The sequence below is a fragment of the Cajanus cajan genome, chromosome 8 (assembly GCF_000230855.2).
Source record: "Cajanus cajan strain Asha chromosome 8, NIPB_CcT2T_4, whole genome shotgun sequence".
Lineage (NCBI taxonomy): Eukaryota > Viridiplantae > Streptophyta > Magnoliopsida > Fabales > Fabaceae > Cajanus > Cajanus cajan.
Window position 1 is genome coordinate 19,926,817 of NC_138524.1, and position 22,419 is coordinate 19,949,235.

Consider the following 22,419-nt stretch of genomic DNA (forward strand, 5'->3'; position numbering starts at 1 on the left):
AAGACATACTTTTTACAATTTTATATTAACCCCTCTTACATAAAGCCCTTATCATTTAAAAAAGAAAAAGTTCCCCAATGCCTGTCCCCGCAAAAGACATACACGTTGTAGTCTTGCAGAGGACTCACTCACTGTCCAGCCCCTTCTCACTCACTGCGGGGAAGAATAATATGAAGAAACTCACTTCGCGAAGACGCGACTCACTGCCCAGCTCCTTCTCACTCACTGCGGGGAAGAATAATGAAGAAACTCACTTCGCGACGAGACTCACTCACTGCCCAGCCCCTTCTCACTCACTACGGGAAAGAATAATGAAGAAACGGAGTTACCTGGATGAGTGGGTCTGGTGCTCGCTGCTTGGAAACTCTGTAGTTTGACTGGGTCTGGCGCTCGGAAACTCTGGTGTTTGGCAGCGCAACACATCAACACATCTTTGTATTCTTCATCTCAAATTTCTTAATTTTTCTGCTTATTTATGGTTGATTTTTATCAATGGAATCGTAGAACATTAAATCTGCAAAAATATTTTTCTTTTTTTCTTTTTTTAACAAAATCATTCTAGATACGTTTGAGATACGTATCCTAGGCGTATAAAACGTATCCGTATCGGATACGTATCCGATACGGATTCCGTGCTTCCGAGGCTACTACCCTTGTCCCAGTCTTTTCCATTACTTTTGTCCAGCTTTAATCTCCTCTTACAACCACCATGCATGGAGATTGAAGCAACTCACTACAAAGAATTATAGCCTCTCAGTTTTGAGCAATGACAGCGGTAGCTATGAGGTTGGAGGAGGCTATCCAGATCTGGAACAAAATCAAAATGGTAGGAATGAAAAGTCGAGCTCAGATACATCTTCTCAGCGTGAAGCCCTTCTCAAAGGAGGAGACCAAGTCATCTCTGTTCTCCAGGAAATGATTACCCTTGTGAGTTACTACTAATGAGGAGAAAGATGAAACACTGTCCATAAATAATTTTATTTTTGTTCTTGACAAAGTTGTGAAAGAGAAATGGTTTTGTAATTATCTAAGACTTAATGGATAACAAATGAGAATATTTCTTTTGTTATTGTATATTTTATGAATTTAAAGTTTAACGTCTATGGGTTTAAAATTAAGTATGATTTGATCAATTTTTTATTTTAATTTCTTTGCTTAGTGGGTAATAATTTTTATTTTATTTTATTTACTGATTTTGTGTTTGTTAAATGCAAGTGTGTATAACTAACAAGTGACAGAAACCTCATCTATGGTATCTTTTTCATCAATGTAGTGTTGTGTTGAAAAACATTTTTATTTTTATTTATTTTGAAGGTGCTTGCAACATATTTCTCCTCATCTTTTGTTCTATTTTTTTTTTTTCTTTTTATCTGGAGTGGCTCATGAGTGACTTTTACTTTTAGTAGGCTTTGATATTAATGTATTGGATAAATTTCCAGTGTTCTTGTGAAGGGAAAGAACCATCCTAGTCACACGTTTTCTTGTTGAAGATCACTGATTATATGTGTGTCAGTTCTTAGTTCTTACACAATTATGTCCGCTGTGCTTTTTTTCTTCGTTTTACAAATATTTATTGTCCTTGGTCATTTTGATAGTGAATCGTGCAGTGCAATGTTGTTTTGAGCCTGTATAACGTGTATAAATGTGTATCCAGTTGGAAGATATGAATATGGATGAAGAATCTGAAAAAGTGGCGGTAGAGTTGGCTGCGCAAGGAATTATTGGAAAGAGAGTTGATGAGATGGAGTCTGATTTCATGATGGCTCTTGACTACATGATCCAGCTTGCTGAGAAGGACCAGGATGATAAGGTATGATTTTCAAACATCAAATTATAATTTGTCAGTTAAAAGTTAGAAATGTACATGTTCTGCTCCATAAGTTTTTGTTTGCAAAAGTATTTTATGAAAAATTTACATTTGGATCCTTTTTTGGAAATAGATTATTTTCTTTTGTTTTTTTTTATTTAAGAAATTACTTTCAATACATTTTTGGTACGATGTTCTTTACTCTGTCAACCAATCAGGTTTTACTTTTAAGTAAGACTTTTAAAGTAATTATTATGAAAATCATCAATCTTAATACATGGAAATCGGTAATTGGATAACAGAGGAAGAAAACCTTTATACTGTCTGTGCATTCTAATTAAATTCTTTTTTTACAGTGAGAAGAGAAACTGTGATGAACTTGTGATTAAGAATTACCTGTTTATGTATTTCAAATTATTGCATTCAGCGGAAGTCACTGTTGGAAGTTATCAAAGAGACAGTATTATCACATCTAACAAAAAAATGTCCACCCCATGTAAGGAACTTCTTTGAGCTACTTCTTGATCATCTTCTAACTGAAGAGAAGCTCCAAATTTTATATTGTTCATCAATGTGCAAATTTTTCCTTCATCTTTTAGGTTCAAGTAATTGGTCTTCTTTGTAGAACACCAAAAAAGGAAAGTAGGCAAGAATTATTGCGCCGGGTTGCAGCTGGTGGTGGTGTATTTAAAGGTGAAAATGAGTTGAAGGTTCATATCCCAGGGGCAAATCTAAATGACATCGCTAACCAAGCTGATGATTTGTTGGAGGTATATATAGAAACTTTAAGCATTAAATAAATTTTCGTGACTTTTAGTACTCATACTTGTCTGTTCCGTATTTAATTTTCTGTATATTGAATGATAAGAGTAAAGTGGCTCTTAAATCCCTTGAGATTGGTATAAATTACATTCTCCTCTTTTAAAATGCAATTGCATGATTTACAAAATCCCCTGTACCATCTTTGTGTTGTGCATTTCATTTTACACCTGCAAATTGTACAAATCAAATTACTGATATATTAGTTATTTTTTGATATTGTACTAATGTGTCTTGTACCTTACAGCTTGGTTTTTGACAAAGTATGCAGATTCCCTTACATTTATAGAGTAGTTGACTTTGTTCTAGTTTTAGAAGATTCTCAATTTTATGGGGCTATAGTGATATATATACTTATATTTTAGAAGATTTTCAATCTTCTAAAATTTTGTTCAAATTTTAAGATTCTTAACTTTAAGGGCTATAATGATATATATATATATATATATATATATATATATATATATACCTTTTCTTTTCCTTCAATTTCTGTTTGTATATTTTAAAATATTTGCATGTCTTTCAAGGAGCAGCTTCTTTAATTCTTGTTGATACTGTTTGAGCAATTGTTCGGTGCTGGGCTATATCTTTGCAGGCAATGGAAACTCGCCCTGTTATCCCAGATCGAAAACTTCTTGCTAGGCTTGTTTTGATTAGAGAAGAAGCTCGTGATATGATGGGAGGGGGAATTTTAGATGAAAGAAATCACCGGGGGTTCTATACTCTTCCTCAGCCTGAGGTATGTCGAGATATAGCTTCCATGTTTTGATCTTAACATGGTTCTCACTTTGAGCAAAACATTTACCTATAGTGTTTCAATTTCATCTGATTTTACTGTTTGTTACTAAAAGGGCTTGGAAATCAAAACTCCATAGGTTTTGAGCTTGTTTAGACACAAGTTTAAAAATTTATTTTAATAGAGAAGCTATCAAAAGTGATTTAGCTTGCATCCAAATACACTCATTGTCTTTCATTGTCAGAAATGTTATTTTCTTGACATCTTTAAACTTTTGGCTACTACAGGTGGACTTTTTAGCCAAGTTGGTGGCTTTAAAGCCTGGAAAAATTGTGCTTGACATGATAAGAAATGTAATGCAAGGAAAAGATGAAGGTGCATACAATTCTGACAATGATGATAAGGACGACACCCTAGATGAGGAGCCAGTTGAATTTCTTGAAAGGGTGGATAGAATTAGATGCTTGTGTATTATACTATTATTTAACTAAGAAATGTGTTATGCATGTATGCAAATTATAGTCATTAAAAGCATATTTAACTTGTCTATCATGATATTCAGCCAATTGTAACAGGACAAAAGACACTTCCAGTACGCCCCGACATGTTTCGTGAGACTGTTTCCAAGGTAATTATATGCCATGCTTTTTGTTTTGAACGGTTTGTATTGAAGCCAAGTGGACCAAATTTAATCTATAAAATATTTGGTCCAGTTAAAAATTTCACCCTTGCAACAACTGAACTTTTTAACCATGATAATTTCTCCTATACTCAGAGCTCTTTGTAGAACAATGCTTGCTGAATTGAACTTGAATGATCTTTTATTTACTTTGTATTTCAAATTAATATTTTTTTCAATTCTTTTGCTCATCAGGTCTTATCCGGTTTATATGTTGGAACTGACTCTGGCATCACTGCGCAACACCTTGAATGGGTACATTATTTTTCTCCTTATAAACTCTCAAATGTTTCTATTTGCAAAATCAATCTCATTTGGTGTCTTTATAAATATCTATTTATAATTTTAGGCCAATGCTTCAGAATTTCCGTTTTATCTCTTCTTTCTTTCGAATTTTCATTAGCTGACCTTTAGTTAAACTTGTTTAACCCACGGAAGATAATTTGGTGCTGGATTGAGATCAGCTTCTTAGAGAACTTAACGATATTGTTTGTTTATGTAAAATGCTCATTGGACTTGACTATTTTAAAAGAAACTTGTTTTCCCTGTAATTTCTAGTTGCAATTACAATTGAAGGGTTTGGTAAACACCTTGCATTGTTATCTATGAAGATGTAAGACTTTTCTTGACTACAGAATGCACAATAAAAGTCCCCTAAAATCCTATAACAGAATGAAACTTGTTAGGCATTATCAACCTCTAGTTTTCTATCCCTTCTTCAAGTCATCGATAATGTAGGGTATATTTGTTTCAATATTGCATTTACATGTGATGCTGAATATAAGTTGTGTTCCCTCTAATGCATGCTTAGTTTTGTCGATTAAATTAACTTCTAAAGTTATCAGTCACATAATCACCTCCATAATTGTTGATTAAACTAACTTCTAAACTTATCAGTCATATAATCACCTCCTTAATTAAATTAACTTCTAAAGTTATCAGTCATATAATCACCTCCTTAATTAAATTAACTTCTAAAGTTATCAGTCATATAATTACCTCCATGATTGTTGATTAAACTAACTTCTAAAGTTATCAGTCATATAATCACCTCCATAATTGTTGTTCTTGTTCTTTACCCATGCTTTCAGGTTCACCGAAAGACACTTCAAGTGCTTCAGGAGATAGCATTTGGCTAGTTCACTTTGTATCCTCTCTTTTATCCTTATGTACTGTCAAAAGACTTGATAGGCTGTTTATAGCTGTAGGGATAACATGGCAGATTATATGAACTAAAGAACCTTTACAAAGTGAATAAAGTAAATTCCATATAATAGTAGACATCAAAATTTTTGGACTTTGCTTTGTGCTATTTGGACTTTACTTTGTGCAATTTGGTTTAAGCACTGTTGTTTGGGACATTTTTTAATTAATTCTAATTTATTAATTTCAATACCTCTCCACCGAGTGAGAGTAGTCCTTGAGTATTAGCTTAAAGACGAGTGATGCATAAAAAGAAAAATACTCAGTAAAATTCGTCAGAGTTTAAATGGATAATGTGCAATATATTGATGAATGTCAAATTTAGGAATATCATGCAATATTAATTCATAATTCTATTATGCGCATCATTTGAATACAAAATCTAAAAATATTTTGAAGAATTTTCTAGTGAAATATATTTTTTATTTTTAATAAAATAGTTTTCAAAAATACTTTTTAAGTCATATCCATAGAGGTAGGTATGTCAACAATTTTATTACAACTTCTTAGGCATAACAAAAATAAAAAATTATTTAAAAAAAAGTACAAGATGCATTTTATGATGTTATAGTCTAAAAGTAATTAACCATCAGAGCTAATACAAAGAGGATTGTGACAATAAGAATAACATGAAACTTCCATCAATTAACCCAAGAGAGAGGTCGCAAGATGAAAATATCTACAAGACAGTCTTTTGCGTTAATTTTATGACATGTAAGTTGATGTTATATACTATAAACGAAGAACATTAGAATTGAATGAATATAAACTCAAAGCAAATGATTTTATATTATTCATCGATTGAAATAAATTTTAGAATAATTATTATCGAAATCGATAAATTTACCATATATGATAATGGTAAACTATAATTGGATGAAAATGAAAAAAGACAACATTGTGAACGATATTAAGAAAAAGAAGATTTGTTCAAGAAAACGAAAATTTGTTCCACCTCTCATTAACTTTTGTTTCTTCACAAATAAAACATAAAATAATGTAAAATTACCCAGAAAAAATGGAGTACGCTACACATCCTTGCAACAATTTTCTACAAGGGTATCTGCTCCAGCTATTATTTCTCAGCTATACAAATAGGAAAAAGTTGTCTAAGAACTAAAAGCTATGAGCAACCTAATATCAATACTCCTTAACCTCATTCACCTGCATGCAACTTCAGCAATGAGGAAGAAACTCTAAATGAGAGTTTCCACAACAAAAAGTACATGTTTTGTCACAAGCATAAATTAGAAATTCATAAATTTTAGGCCCTCCATAAACAACAAATCTTTATTCCCTGCTTCCAACCTTCTGCTTCTTTTGTTTGGTTGTCAGAGAACTTCATAGAAAAAATAATATTAACATTGTCATATATACACACCTCATAAAAACACAACAGGCCTAAGGGTGACGGTCAAATGGACAAGCTGCTTTTTAATTGATGATTACAAATTTTTTTTAAAAGAAAAATGTTTCTAATGCAAAATAATCTAGTGATTGTCATAAATATTAAAATAAAAAACAAATTTATGATTGTTGACAATATATATATATATATATAATAGTAAAGCTGCTGATTTTGCAAGGTTATTTAAAATAGCGATTTAATCAAATTTAGATTCCTTTTAGCTTCCGAGTATTCTAAAAAGTTGAAGCAAATGAAAAATATTTAAAATTGATATTTTTACTAAAAAAATTGTAACAAATGGAACTCTAATCCCCACTAAAATCGCTTTAAAACAGTCTATTCAAGAGACAATCAGTCAATCACTTGAATAGTTCATACTACATTAGGCCACTTATGTTAGAAATAATTAGAAAATAAAGGGTTGTGAACAATGTTAGATGAAGGATTGAGAGTTTATATGCTTTAAGAGACATTATTCTTCTGTAACCACAAAGTTCATGAAGGATTATTGATATTGTGCTCATTTGGTGTGCTGATTAAATAGTCATGTAATAGTTATGGGTTTCTCTACCATAAATAGAGTACCAATCCTTGTAGTTTGTGTCAAAAAACCAATACAATCTCCTGTTTTCTATAATCTCCTTTTTATTTTTATAACAAGTCATATTTGTAGAATTGGTAAACATACATATAAGCTTGGTAAACGTACCTTCCAAGAAATGTTTGTATATCAGCACCGAGACAAGTACTTAGCTCGTCAATGTTTGCATCAACCTCATTGTTACATTTCAATAGGTTGCAAGCATCTAGAAAAGCAGTAGAATTCACCTTATTGGGGATAAGTGATGAATCTTTTACCTCTGCTTTGAGATGTTCCATCAAAACAAGTGCTGCACAAAATTTCATTAGAAGTTAGAAAATGTAGCTAAATAGTAATCATGTGTTATCTAATCTAACCACCACCAGGCAAGAAGTGGATAGATTTTCATGCAACCTGATAGTAAGAAATTCATTAAATTTGCAATGAATATAATAAAATTCCCTTGAGTTCTAAAACTCAAATTCAAATTGTAGGTGCAAATCATGAATTGCGACATTAATTCTCTAGAAATTCATTTTATGTATGCAACAGGAGGGTGCAATAGCCTAGGAGAAGCCAGTTTCCTCCAATGATTTCAATGAATGAAATCATGCGAAGAACATTATAACTAATTCCATACATAACGGGTATGTGTTGTCTTCTAATAAAAAAATGTGACCTCTTCTACCTTGCCTCAACATTATTAATATCAACATTAATATACAGGAACACAACAAAAGAGACATGAAACAACAAACGCATGGTTTTGTTTTTTTTTATTTCATTCAAAATCATGGAACATTATGCATATGAAATTTTGAAAAGGCTTGCAAACAACGTACCAATGGCTCGAATCATTCTAAGGTTGAATTTATTTGCTAGCTCCTTACAACCTATCATTTTTGCACGCCAAATGATCAACAATTTCAAACTAATCAGCATGTCCTGCAAAAGTTTTCAATTTTGAAAATCAAAACTCAAAAGTTAAGAGCTTACATGAGAAATCACTCTAAAATGAAGGGGCATATCCAAATTCATGCACACACATACCCAGCTAGTATTGACTGAACAAGTCTACTTTAAAATAGATTTGCACATATAACCTGATCTAAGACAGGCTTTATTACACGACTATTATTTAATGAACTCGATATAACATGGTCCACTTTAAACTAGATTTGCACGTTTAAACCGGTCTAAGACAGAGACTATCACACTGCCATTCTTTAATGAACTAGATAATCCGATTATTTTTGTTTTCACATGCTCAAATGCTTTTAAAGACAATAAGTTTTATTAAAGAGAGAATAGTGGTCCAATGGGGTCAGGTAGGGGAATAAGATATCCATCAAAGAAAAATGTTGTGTATGGAATCTTTAAAAAAGAGCAAGGCGGCCTAATCTCTGAATTATAGTGATGAATTAACAAGCACCAAAGAGAAATCATAGACGCAATTCTTTCCCAAATAAAATGGCAAATCAAATCCTAAAAAATTGAGACCATTCCTCTCTGATTAAACAGGGTTGTAAAGATAGTATACTACTGCAGAAAACATGCCTTCTTGTAAAGCCACCATAGATATGGACAAATAGAAATATACATCAAACATGCAAAATTCTTATTCCAAAGGAAATTGGCTAGAGCGAAAGTACAACACTACAATGTTATTTAAAGGAGAGTTATTAGTTTGTTAACTAATACACCTAAACATTAGATTTATTTTATTACTTTCAGTACTATTATTAATTTTGTTTTCAACTTGAAAATATTTTATCTTCATCCCCTTACACTTTGTACATTCATCTATCTATCCTCTCTAATAATATTATTATTCTATAGAAAAATGTTCAAGAGTGTGATTATTGCATCCTCTGTAATTTGAGCATGACTTCAGATAAGAAACATTTTACCAAACACCTAGAGCTCCAAACAATAAAGTAGCATAATCTGATGCCACAAACCTATAGAACCTAAAAATAAAGAAAACAACGATGCAATGTGATCCATCACGTTATTGAATAAGAAAAGAGACTTACAATCTCAGACTCTGAAAGAGAGCAAAGCCAAGCAACATCTTCAACCCTAGTCTCGCAATTTTGATCTGGTTCAACCATGTGTTTCAACCTTTTCTTCAGTTGTCTGTCCTTTATAGGACCAAACTGAGGATTGTAAGATCTGAACTCCTATTAAAAATTTAATCAAAACAAAACAAAGTGTTAACTCAAAAATAAAAGAAAAAATGTAGCGTTTCTAACAGACACCAAAAGTGAATAATGAATGGATGGTAACAAAATTAAATATATATCTAACTTTCATTAGTAGTCAATAACGCTTGTCGCGGCCGCTACCGCAGCGCGTCGGAGCGGAGCGACTCCGTGCCGCTACAGAAAGTTTGTTGCAGAGCGCTTTAAAGGAGAGGTCGGAGCGGCCGCGAAAGCGACGAAGCGTGGAGGCGCGATCGCGGGTGGGCGACAGATTTTCTCTTCTTTTTTCAGTGGATATCCGTCGATCTGTCTCCTACGACGGTGGCTCTGTCTTCTCCGACGGTGGCTCTGTCTTCTCCGGCATCTACTGACCTTCTTCTAAGAGGGAAGACAGGCAGGCGATGACGGCTGGATTGAAGGGTTGCAGGAAAAAAAAATAGGTCGGAAAAGTTGGGCCGTCCAACTTTTATTTTCTCTTTTAATTTCTCTATTATTTTTGAGAGTAACCTTTCTTTATTTTTAATTATTATTATTATAATTCAGATAATATTTTAAGTAATAAAAAATTTAATATAAGATTTTTAAAAAAAATCTTAATTTTTTATTATATTTAACTACTATAAATTTTTTTTATTGAAAATATTTAATTTATAAATTAAATTATATATATATATATATAAATTAGAATAGCAATATCTCGCTGGCTATGCGCGGCTACACGGGATTAATATCTATGATATTCTATGTAGGAATGACAAAAATATCCGCACCCGCGAGTATTTGCGGATAAAATCCGTTATAGATAATAAATAGAAAAACTAATTGGGTACTCGCGAATAATGGGGACGGATAACTTTTTACTCGTTTATAAATGGAGGTGGGGGTGAGTATGATAATATCCATAATCGTGGGTACTCGTTTAATAATATTTCTCAAATAACCTAATTATCCTTGTACCACATAACCCTAAAATCACGCTCTCTCATTTTATTTTCTTACAAAAGTGAGGTTTGTAACGTAGCAAGTTGTTTTAGAAGGCCCAAAAGCACAATATAGGTGATTTAGTAGCCCAGAACGGGTCGTTCCCAATCTGGAACGGGTCGTTCCAAACTATTAAATTGCCCTATAAATCGTAGTTGAGAACGGGCCGTTCTGGATGGAGTACAGGGCATTCTAGAGGGAGTACGGGCCGTTCTGGATGGAGAATGCACCGTTTTGGATGAATCCCAGAACGGACTGTTCTGATTTTAGAACGGGCCGTTCTGCATGTGATTTTTGCACATGATGAAGGGGTGCAGAACGGGCCGTTCCAGATTCGAAACGAGCCGTTCTGGTCACTTCAGAACTTCTATAAATAGGGGTTGTGTGGAAGGGAATTCTATTCTTCTTAGTTATTGGCTATTTTGAGCCAATCTTCAAATGAGGGAAGCTAGAATGTTTGTTGTTTAGGTTGCATGTGAGTTTAGAAACTCAATTGATGCATGAATGTTGAGAATCCATAGATGGATTGAAGAAAATCTCATTTTTGGGGTTTTGAGAAAAATGAGGATTTTGATGATTTTGATGCATAGGTTGGATGCATGTGAGATCTAAGTTTATTTAAGTTGTATGGAGCCTATGCATTGTGTTTTTGTGTTTGCATGTGACTGGATTTGTTGGTTTGGATGAGAGTTTTTGAACTCTCTGACTGGGATTAGGTCGGGCGCAGGTTGAGCGCGCCGAGCGTGGAAGAGCTTAGAGCTCTTAGGTTGGTGTTAGGCCAGGAGCGAGCTGACTGCGCTGAGCGTGAATATGTTTATAAATAATTGATTTAAAATGATGTTTCGGCATGTTTAAAGTTGAAGTTTTAGATCATGTATGTATGATATATAATATATGTTGAGGTGTGATTCATATGTATGCTTGGTAATGATATATATGAATGTATAAATATGATATGACATGAGTATATGTTCATATGTGTATGATTATTGATCATAATGGCGGGTAAACCATGTATGATGTATGATGCATTATTGCATTTTTATTATTATTTCAACAAAATAAACGTTAAATACAAGTTCAAAATTAACATTGAATTTTTATTTTTAATATTTCAATGACATTAAATATAAACTTAAAATTATTTATAATATTTTTTTTAATTTCTTAAAAAATTTATAAATAACCATGGAAATCCATAAATATTCATGGGTATTCAAAGAATTCATGAATACCCGTTTAATGGATATCCGCGTGAATATAAGATAGGTATAGGGTCAATTTTCATCCGGTAGAGTGGAGACGGGTTTACTATTACCCGCTCTCATAAGACCTCATTACCATCCCTAATTCCATGTGTGTGCCTACCCATAGCTTAAATAATTTCTTAAGAAATGATTTTGAAAAAAAGCAAGGAGTACAAAGATTTTTGGCAGCACACTACATATGTTTCCATTTGATGGCTCTAATTAGAGCTGTATATACAGATATGCAAGGGGAAGTCTCAATTCATGAACTTACTATGGATAATTTTGTTCCGGTGGCCAGAGAGATCCCCTCAAAATAGCTACGCAACAGAGAGATTTCAGAAGTCTTTTGCAAGATCATCATTATTTTTCCTCCCTCTGTTAATTAACTATTGTCTTTCATCCAAGAAAAGGACAACAATCCATGATATTTGGCATAATCATGGACTGAACTTGTTTATTAGGATTAGAATTACATTAGTAAACTAGTTAGGATGCATTAGTTCTGCAATGGCTACCACTTTTTTTTTTTTTTGATAAATTGTTCCAATATGAAGTTGATAAAAAGGGTCTATTTGACATCATTTGGATCCAATTCTATAACAACCCATCATGCCAATACAATGGGAATAGTGGGAGTGGTTATATTTTGCCTTATGTGCTTAATTCTCAAGTGTTACCGTCCAATGTCATAGTTCAGATACATATAGCAACATTTAATCACAATTGCAAATAAGGATCTTAGGGAGGCTTATCAATTCATATACTTAAATTAAAAATTCTAAAAGACGAAACCAAACATATAAATGAACAAAATACTAGGCCCAAACATAAATCAAAAACCCTAACAAGAAGTGTAGAGATGAGTGAGACAAACCAGAGTAAGATAGAAATCAACCACCAAATGGTAGTGAAGTACTCTTCGGACAAGGCTTAATATGTACAATATGTATGTATTTTTAATTTTACATGGTTATATTTATTTATTTGTAGCATTTTTTTTCTTTTTTTATTTTTTTTATTTTTGTATGCGGGCTAGCCCGCCAGCCCATCTTTAGGCGAGGCGGGCCAATGGCGGGGCGGGCCAAAACGGGCCAAACTGGCCCGTTTTGCCATCCCTAATCATGTACCCATACTCTTCAATATAGTTGCTAATTTACAAAAGCTGCATATTATTAACATTACTCTTAACTGTAGGTTGTAATTTTCCTAAGTTTCTCCCTGAAAATAAATGGAACAAGATACAACAAGAAAGGGGGGAAAGTCCACATCATCAATACAGCTTGCCCACTGTTAGTTGGATATTCCTTCAAAAATATATTTATTAACTATTAAAAAAATCGGGTTTCTAAGCTTGTTTCCTAAACAAAATTGTGCTTTGGAGGTACATATTAAGGTGGCAATATGGAATTGACTAGGAACAATTATTTAAATGATTACCTGGTCCACCCGTAGTACAGTGCATGCAGCATCCGCGGCATACTTAAGAGCAAAGAACCTGAAAAGAAAAAACAATAAGATGAAACTAGTCTATCAAGCAATATGAAGATAAATCCCAATTCAACATAGTATCTCCAATCTTAGCAGTTGAAAGAATGCATTAGCTCCATAACTTTTATATGACAAGGCTTTTTAGAGAAATCTACACTACAATAAAGAAAAGCCAGTTCATTATTTGCTCAAACTATGGGGTTGCCACTATATAAAACATGTTTGTGTTAGAACAAAGCTTACTTAGTCACATGGAGATCCCAAATGCTCAAGGTTGAGACATCCTTACAAACACCTTCCAAATCAATGCCAACTTTGGCATTTCCAGATGCATGTTCTGCATATAAAGAAGATATGATCTCCATTGCATGTAGCCCAACATTCTCAGCCAAAGTTCTAGGAATCATTTCAAAACTTTCAGCAAATTTTGCTATAGCATACTGATCCAACCTGCAGAGTCATTGCAAACATTTAGTCCATCAGATTCTTGTGTCAAATACCAAATAAGCATTAAACAAAGTAGACATAGCATTGACATAACCCAATAAACTACATCAGACAGGTGATCAGAAAAGAGCCACATCTTTGAAACAGAGAAAGAGATATCCAGGATGATAATGAGTATAATAAGCTTATACATTAGGCATACCAGTGAATAATACCAAAGGGCCAAAAGCCAATGAAGAAGTAAGAGAAAGAAAAAGTATATGCATTGCAACTTTATCAAGTGACCAGAGGAATATGACTTGAAAATAAAACTGGGAGATGTTTCAAAGTTTAAATATATAGGTTAAATACAACAAAAGAATGGGGAAATTAATGAGAACGTGACACACAAAATGCATGCGGGATAGTTAAAATTGAGAAAGGCATCAAGGACCTACCAAGTTCAAAGGAAAACTTTATCATACTTCTATATGCCTGATTAGACTATATGGTATCGTTGGGCTTAGCAGAAATTAGAATGTTGAGATGAATGAGTAGTCCGTATGTGCAAAGTTCAGTTTTTTCAGAAAACTAAACCGAGCGAGACTGGACCATTTTCAAAATGGCTCAATTCAATCTAGTTTGATTATCCACTTTCTAAAAGCAGTTTGGTTAACCAAACTATTTATACAATGTGGTTTAGTTCAATGTTGTCAAAAAATGGTTATAACACCGATATAACAGTACGGCGGGGCGGTTTTGGTTCTTGTCACCATTCGATATCCGCAATATGGCATTTTGTGATGCTGCCCACCATTTCTGCCGTGGCGGGCGCCATGGCCGTTTTGTCTCGTTACATTATGAAGGTGATGGTAGGCGTAATGGGTCTAGGGTTTTTGGGGCCAATTTTGGGCTTTGACCCAGGCCCAATTTGAGTATCCTAATGGTTTTGGTGTTCGAGAGTGAGAATAGAGCCGCGACAACCACCCACCCAAATGCACTTCTATGACCTTCAATCCATCTCCAGTGACGTTCCTTTGTCATCACCCACCACTCGCTGCTCACCTTTCTGACCGGCGACCTGAACCGCAGTGGTCCAACACTCCGACGAGCAACCATGATGCGCAAACAGGACTTACAGAAGTTGAAACCGCCCCTGATCACCTTCGTTCACCGTCGTTCACCACTCCTTGGTCACCTTTCTGACCGGCGACCTAAACCGTGATGGCCCAACACTCGAGCGAGCAACTCTAACGATCATAGCCAAACTTAAAAATTGAACTCTTGTTTTTTAATCCAGTTTTAATCCTCCTTCCTTTGGTTTTCCCTACTCCTTTGAGTCCTTTCTTAATGAGTTTGTTGTTGCATCTACAACAATTTTTTTTAATCCTAATCTACCAATTGGGTCAATTTAAATTCCTATTTTGTTTTAAATTCTAAACTAACATTGAGTTCCTATTTTATTATTGTTCTTATTCTTATTTTTAGGACAATGTCTAGAAATCCTACTCAAAGTCAAACATCCTCAAACTCTGTAAAGAGGATAGTTATAGGATGAAAACATTGTCATCCTACCAAAGAGAATGATACCAATGAAATTGTTGTAATTATTGTCAAAAAATCATGAAAGGGGGAATTACAAGAGGAAAACATCTAATGGGAAAGAAGGGAAATGTTGCACCTTGTCAAAGTTGTCCCAAGGAAGTTAGAGATGAGTTGTGAGCACTTGAAAAAAATAAGAAGATGAAAGAGAGTGAGGCATGCCAAAGAGTAGTGGAAGACGTGACTCTTGATAGTGAAGATTATACATCGAAGTGAGATTTTAGAGAACTAGAAGCTGAAACAATTGGTGCCAATAAAAGGAAGAAGCTTGCTATGAAGAAGGGTCCCATTGATCTTTTTTGTAAATGGAAGGAAACTATAATTGTAAGAAACAAGGATAAATTGAAGCAAATAAATATAAGGGAGACTTGTGACAAGTAAGCTATAGCAAGGATCCACCAATTTATAGCCCGATTTTGGTATCAAGCTGAATGATCTTTTAACATGGTCAAATTGGAGAGCTTCCATGACATGGTTGCAGCTATTGGATCTTTTGGACCACATTTGCAACCTCCAACTTATCATAAGATAAGAGTTCCACTTCTCCAAAAGGAGGTAGAGTATACTAATAATTTGATGAAGAGTCAAAAATAACAATGGGCTAGTTTTGGATGTTCTATTATGTCAGATGCTTTGACAAATAATAAGCAAAGATGCATAATTAATTTTTTGGTGAGCTCTTCTGTAGGGACAATGTTCATCAAATCTGTTGATGGGTCTAATTTTGTGAAAACCGAAGAAAAGTTATTTGAGTTACTTGACTCTATTGTAGAGGAGATTGGAGAGGAAAAAGTTGTCCAAGTCATCACAGACAACGGAAGTAACTATGTTCTTGCTGGCAAGATGTTAGAGGAAAAAAGACCCAAAATTTATTGAACTCCATGTGCAGCACATTGCATAGATTTAATATTGGAGGACATTGGAAAGCTTTCCAATATTAAGAAGACAATTCAACGGGCAATCTCTCTTGTTGGCTTTATTTATAGCCATTCAAGTAGTTTAAGTTTGTTAAGATTTTATACAAACAAAAGGTAGCTAGTGAGGCATGCAGTGACTCGATTTGCAACCTCTTTTCTTTCCTTGGAAAAGATCCACCAAGAAAAATCAAATTTAAGAAAGATGTTTGTTTCAGATGAGTGGAATTCAAATAGGTTGTCAATATATGGTTCATCGACCCCCAATTTACAACAACTAGCTATAAAGATATTAGGTTTGACTTGTTCATCTGGTTGTGAACGTAATTGGAGTGTCTTTGAGAAAGTAATTAATTTGCTTTTTAAGAGTCAATAATTAGTTCCAAATTTTCTTATAATGTTTTCTTAATTATTTAACTTAGTGCTATAAATTCGTACAAAGAGGAGGAATAGGCTTGTGCATAAAAAATTACATAACTTGGTCTATGTCAAGTATAATCAAGCACTCAAACAAAGATACAATCTTAAGGATGAAGTTGATCCCATTAGCCTTAATGATATTGATGAATGTAATGAATGGCTTGTTGAAGAGATGGATGGGGATGACGATGATGAAGAAGCTCAAGATGAGAGGGTTTTTGATGGAGATGATCCACTTACTTGGGGATATGTTTATAGGGCTTCAGGGGTTGGAGAGCCTATAATGTATACTAGATGTAGAAGGAAGCAACCTCCATGTGGGGAAGGAGCATCATCTCAAAATGTTTCTAAAAGGGGCAAAGGAGGGCCTTCAACTAGGAAAGGAAAAATGGTTCAAGTTGTTGAAGAAGATTCAGAAGACATTAGTGAGGAGTTAGAGGAAGAATTGCCAAATATTAATTTTGACAATTCAGAAGAAGTTGAAGGCTATGCCACTTTGGCTTTCAATGAGGAAAATGATTACATTGAGGAAGAGGAGAATTGCGAGGATGAGGAGGATGATGAAAATTATATTAGCAAAATGTGTCTTGCACTCTTGTTGTCTTTCTACTCTTTTTGTTGTGTTAATTTAATCAATTTCAATTAATGAATTATGAATTTCTGGTATTGTTGTTATGATATTTAAACTATTTTAGTTGATACTTAGTTGTTCTCAATTTATTTTTACTGCTTGTTATTTATTTTTTTTTGCTTTTTTTTGTGTATATAGATATTTTGTTTTTTTGTCCATTATGACATCCTCCATAGACCGCCATAAGTTTATAAAGGATTTTTGGCTCACCGCCATATACAGTTATCCGTTATCGATAACCTTAGTTTCGTTCGGGTTTTTTCCCTCAAAAATCAGTTTTCTAATTCAGTACAATATAGTTCTAGATCAGTCTAGTTCAGTTTTTGCATATCTTTGAAGTGTGGCCTCACCAAAATAGGAGAAAACACAAAAATAATCATACCAAGAAGATATTGGTGAACACCAATTGAAGAAACGATGACAGTGGCAGTTAAGGTGGTTTGGATACAAAAAAGTCAACTAGAAGTATCATCAAGAATTAAAGATTGCATGGTTTTAGTCATGTTAAAAGGCGGTGAAGGAGACCAAAGACATTGGAGGAAGTTATTAAGAGGGATCTGATGGTGAATAAGCCTTATTGAAGATTTGGATTATAACTGAGCCAAATGACATCATGTGATTCATGTAGTCAACCTCCTCTAGTAAGATGTGGCTTTTTTTTTTTTTTTAGGTGTACTTCTATAAACATCTTGATACGTAATTATGCTCATGCTTCATACTCCACAAACGGAAATATGTAAACATATAATTGGACACAATATGACAACCATATGCCAAAATCATACAAAAAAAACCTTTCTTGTAATTAAAAAATATATAAATAATGTGCAAAAGGCATGTGTCTGAAAAAAACACAGTAATGTATCCCCAAGAATGTAAACCACTGTCTTTTACAGTGAAAAGGGAAATAAAAAGTACCCTGTCTCCTTGAAGGAAAAATCTTTCACCCTTTTAGCCAACTCAATTTCAGTCGCTGCAGCTCCAGGTACAATACGGCTATCCCTGCACATGGCCTAAAGAATAATTGCTTAGAAAAAGACTAACCAGTATTTCAAATAAAAAATAGCTAAAACATGAAATTGTTTTTAAAAATAAAATTCCTTCAAAACTGCAATCCAAAATCCTTATGTTTGCAGGCCAAATTTTCACAAGATTGATGGAAGGAAACATCAGAAAATTACCTTTTCAAGATCATTGGAAATTACAAAACATTGGAAAATACCTTGTAAGTGTTCACTCCATCATCAACTGCTCTTTCAAGATCATCTAGTATACTATCAGTACTTCCTCGTAAAACAACAGTGGCCACAGAATTTCCACCCTCTTCATTTTTCACAATGATCACCTGCATATCATTTCATCATAAAAAAAAACAAAGGAAATTGCATACCATAATTGGAAATGAGAAGAACAAAAAGAAGGGGGAATAATCTAATATATAAATGACAGATGGAACCAATAAAATGACAGAACCCAAACAATCGGCTTTAACATACCCTAACACCACCAATTTCCTCAACTGAAACAGAATCTACATATCCAAGATCATCTGGATTTGGTTGGCCAAGTTTCAGCTATTTCAGGAAAACAAAATGGGTTAGACAGAAAGTAGAAAACCTCTTTATGAAGAGGAACAATCAAAAGCACAAACCATAGCAACAGAACCAGTTGTCCGGCAAAATCGACGTAGTTCAAACTTTGAGCTGATTTTGAGAACCATAAGTCTACAAGCAGGAATTTTGAAATTAGAAAACAATCTATACGTGTACACTTGTAACATTCATATTAATTCAACAGAAAGAGACAATTAAACCATCAAACATGGATAAAGACTTCACATACTTGTAACGCTCACAAAAATGCAAAGCCATCTCTCCTACTGATCCTCCACTGACAATCACTTTGCACCAAAATCTGCTACTGCTTTGATGAGCTCCTCAACTTTAGCCTCTTCAGTTTTTGAATAATTTTCTAGCTATATAAATCAAATGAAGATAACAATTCCAATTAGCAAAAGCATCAAACAATTTAAGAAAACAAAACATGGGAATATTTTGGTCCATAAAATCTCAAGGCTCCACTAGTACTTCAGGTAATAAATAAAGTCATTGCCTAATATAGCAAGAAATAGTTGAAAATCAAAATAAGTAGTCCTAAAAGTTATTGCCAAATTGTTCTACAAGTTTAAATTTACATGTCTAAAATTGTTTCCACTTTCCAACCAAAAGCTCTAGTAACAAATCACTTCAATAAAGCTCAGCATGAAAGAAATAGATGAGGTCATAAATAAAGGCACAATTTGAGAAATCCCATGCTAGTATGCATTAAAGAACTAAGGCTTGCTAGACCTCAAGCTGAAGAATCTAACTGATGCTATATACACATTACATAAAAATATTGCACTAAAAACATGATTATAGCTTAGCATTATAAATACATAGCAGATTTGGTCATACAGCTGAAAAAGCATCCTGAGTTCTTAATCAACTTGAATTAACAATTGATCAACAGTGTTATTAATGACAGATGGTGGAGGCCAAAATTTTTCCATATAAACACAGCATTGCAGCCAATGGTACCACCATAGCGGGCCTCCCTTCACAAATTGCCTATGGCAGTTGGCAAAACTTGCCAGGCCATTCTTCTATAGCAGTAATGGTGCCACCATGTAATAACAATGTTGACCAAGCATTATAGACCTGTTAGGCTATAACATATTTTGAGTTTTAACAATTAGCAAAACATGTAGAAACATAAAGCATATACATGCGCAAATGAACATAGAAACTCCATCAACAATGTCACCTTACAAAATCTACAACACAACTATGACATGGCCCAAAATAATATCTTATTAGAGCCATCCCAATTTTCAGTGGGAGTAAACATAAAACTATGTGAGGAGAAACAATGCCACAAGTTTACAATTGGCATTACTGCATTAGGATTTAGCACAGTACCCAACCACAATCCATTTTCAACCTTCTTATTTGGGAGACGAAATAGATCTCCAGTTTATACCAGCAAACACAAATAGGCTCCACCACTCAAACAATAAAAAACTACATAAAACAAAAGGTAGAAGGTAGTAATCAAATTAAGAACTCTAGACATTTTGATATTACCTGTTCAGCTGTATGTATGAGGACAGTCCATTTAGTTTCAGTTGCAGACTTATCAACACCACCAGCAAACACAGCAACCTTGAATAAAACAGACAAAAGACTTCAGTACTTTGAAACAGTTCACAGTGGTAAAGAATGTCATTCTTAACAAAAATATTATATAGTAGACTCTCCAATAAATGAATAAAACCAAAAAATATTCCAACACATAGAAAGCTCACCTTCGCCTTTTCTGCTTGCTTTATAGTTCCAATAGCATCACTTTTCAAAACCATTCCTCGAACTACTGTACTGTTATGCAAGCCCCCTCCCAAGAGCTTTGCAACAAGGACATTGTCTACGTTAAAGTTTGCAGGGTTTTTGGGACACACTTGGATGCATGCCTATATTTTCCAAACATAGGTCAGAATGTAAACAGTGTGCTACCAAGCATTTTATCAAGTAAAATGGGTAAATTAGGATATACTCACATCGGCAACAAGTGAGCATATGGTATCTTCTTGACCAAATTGCTTGCTAGCAACAGTTGCTTTCATTCGAGAAACAACTTGCTCCTTATCGCGAACATCCATATTCTCTGAACCATCCTCAACCAGTTCATCCAATATTTGAACAGTCTGAAACAAGGCAAAAAATTAGAGGGGAGAGAGAGGGGCAGTATGACATTTAAAGAATAAAGACAAATCACTAAGACTAAGGCTCTCGTCAACAATGGAAAAACCTTGTTGATTGCTTTAGTGTATCCACTGATGATCTCACTAGGATGCAAACCCATCCTAATAAGTTCCTCTGCACCCTGCAGGAGCTCCCCAGCAAATGAAATAGTTAAATTAGCTCCATCCCCAATTTCCTCTTGTTGCGCCTTCCCAGCCAAAACCAAAACCTTGGCAGCAGGATGCTGAACTTCAAGTTCATTCACAATAGTAGCAGCATCATTCGTGACAAAAAGCTTGTCCAAGTGATTTATAACCATCTTATTCATGCCTGAAGCAGATCAAACAAAACTTTTAGAAACAAGACCACCACCGCATTCTAAATCTATCCAAACAAACAAAAACTTCCACATGACCCAAATTGGCAGATTCTCTCTGTAGACAAAAAAACAAAGACAAAAGCTACTTATTCACAATCTCCCTTAAATTTTCAAGCACATCACATTTACTCTTAGCAGTTGATTACGTGAAAAACCTATATCAACATATGATGCAAACGAACACATACCCACATTATAAAAATCCAAACTTTTGGAATCTGAAGATGCAACATTACTTGCGATGAACAAAACAGAGTGTAAATGAGAAAGGGTAGGTGTGATTCTTACCATTGGGTCCAAGGGAAGTTCGAGTGATAGTGGAAAGTTGTTTGCAGGCGTCGATGTTCTTGAGAACCGCTTCATCGAGACCTGTAAGGTGTTTGTGCCCTTCCTTGAGCATGGATTGAATCCCATAGGGTTGAATGTTGAAACCCATCTTCTTGCAATCTTAAAAAACCCTAAACCATAAAACTCTCGAAATGGCAAGTTCTCGTTATGATTTCGTGATGAATAGCACGATTCTGGGCAAAGAGGGTCTCACTGTGACGTTGCTTCTCCAAGGGCCGTCGAATGTGTTTCGCGGTCAAAATCGTGAAAAATGAGCAATTCAGACCGCATGATGGTTGTGTTTTTTTTGTGGGTTTTATTTGGTGTGCACAACCCTAATTCCAAACAACTAGTGAAAGTGAGTTGGCCATAATAAAAGAATACAATTAAGAAAATTTGTGGTTATCTTTAAAATAATGGGATAGTTATACTAATTAATTAAAAAGTATAAATGTATTTCAACACATTAATTAAAGGATAAATGAATTAAAAAATATAATGTTATAGATATAAAACAATTATAAAACACAGTAAAACAGTAAATAAAACTATGTTTAAATATTTTTTTTTTATTGTTATATCTCTTTTACGCTTTTACTCCTCAACAAAATTTTGCTTAACTTTTAATTCTCATTATATTTTTTATTTTCCTTTTGCTCTTCACCATTAAATATTCACTATTAACTGATAACATGTCTGCTAATTTGACACATCAACATGTGAAATGTGTCCACACTTTTTAATTATTATACCAGATGTTAACCGACTAAACCGAACACGCACCTA

The 22,419-nt window shown here is 34.1% G+C and overlaps 1 protein-coding gene and 1 pseudogene across 2 annotated transcripts; one reads left to right on the plus strand and one right to left on the minus strand.

Moving 5' to 3' along the window:
• Nucleotides 1–594: 594 nt before the first annotated feature.
• Nucleotides 595–5,611, plus strand: LOC145950301 (protein PEP-RELATED DEVELOPMENT ARRESTED 1, chloroplastic-like; the record flags this gene model as incomplete). The annotated part of the gene is made up of 9 exons (XM_083061385.1): nt 595–927; nt 1,655–1,810; nt 2,235–2,303; nt 2,407–2,577; nt 3,222–3,365; nt 3,650–3,808; nt 3,925–3,990; nt 4,237–4,296; nt 5,133–5,611. Coding segments are annotated over 9 exons (1,206 nt in total), but the record flags the coding sequence as incomplete, so codon positions are not given.
• Nucleotides 5,612–6,169: 558 nt separating this feature from the next.
• On the minus strand, nt 6,170–21,884 carry LOC145950606 (T-complex protein 1 subunit theta-like; annotated as a pseudogene). The gene is made up of 16 exons (XR_014428397.1): nt 21,595–21,884; nt 20,995–21,257; nt 20,744–20,890; nt 20,495–20,656; nt 20,274–20,351; nt 18,991–19,123; nt 18,800–18,872; nt 18,645–18,722; nt 18,371–18,493; nt 18,067–18,161; nt 13,399–13,605; nt 13,105–13,162; nt 9,269–9,415; nt 8,075–8,177; nt 7,362–7,542; nt 6,170–6,583 (listed from the first exon to the last, which is right to left on the minus strand). The product of XR_014428397.1 is annotated as a T-complex protein 1 subunit theta-like (transcript).
• Nucleotides 21,885–22,419: the final 535 nt, after the last annotated feature.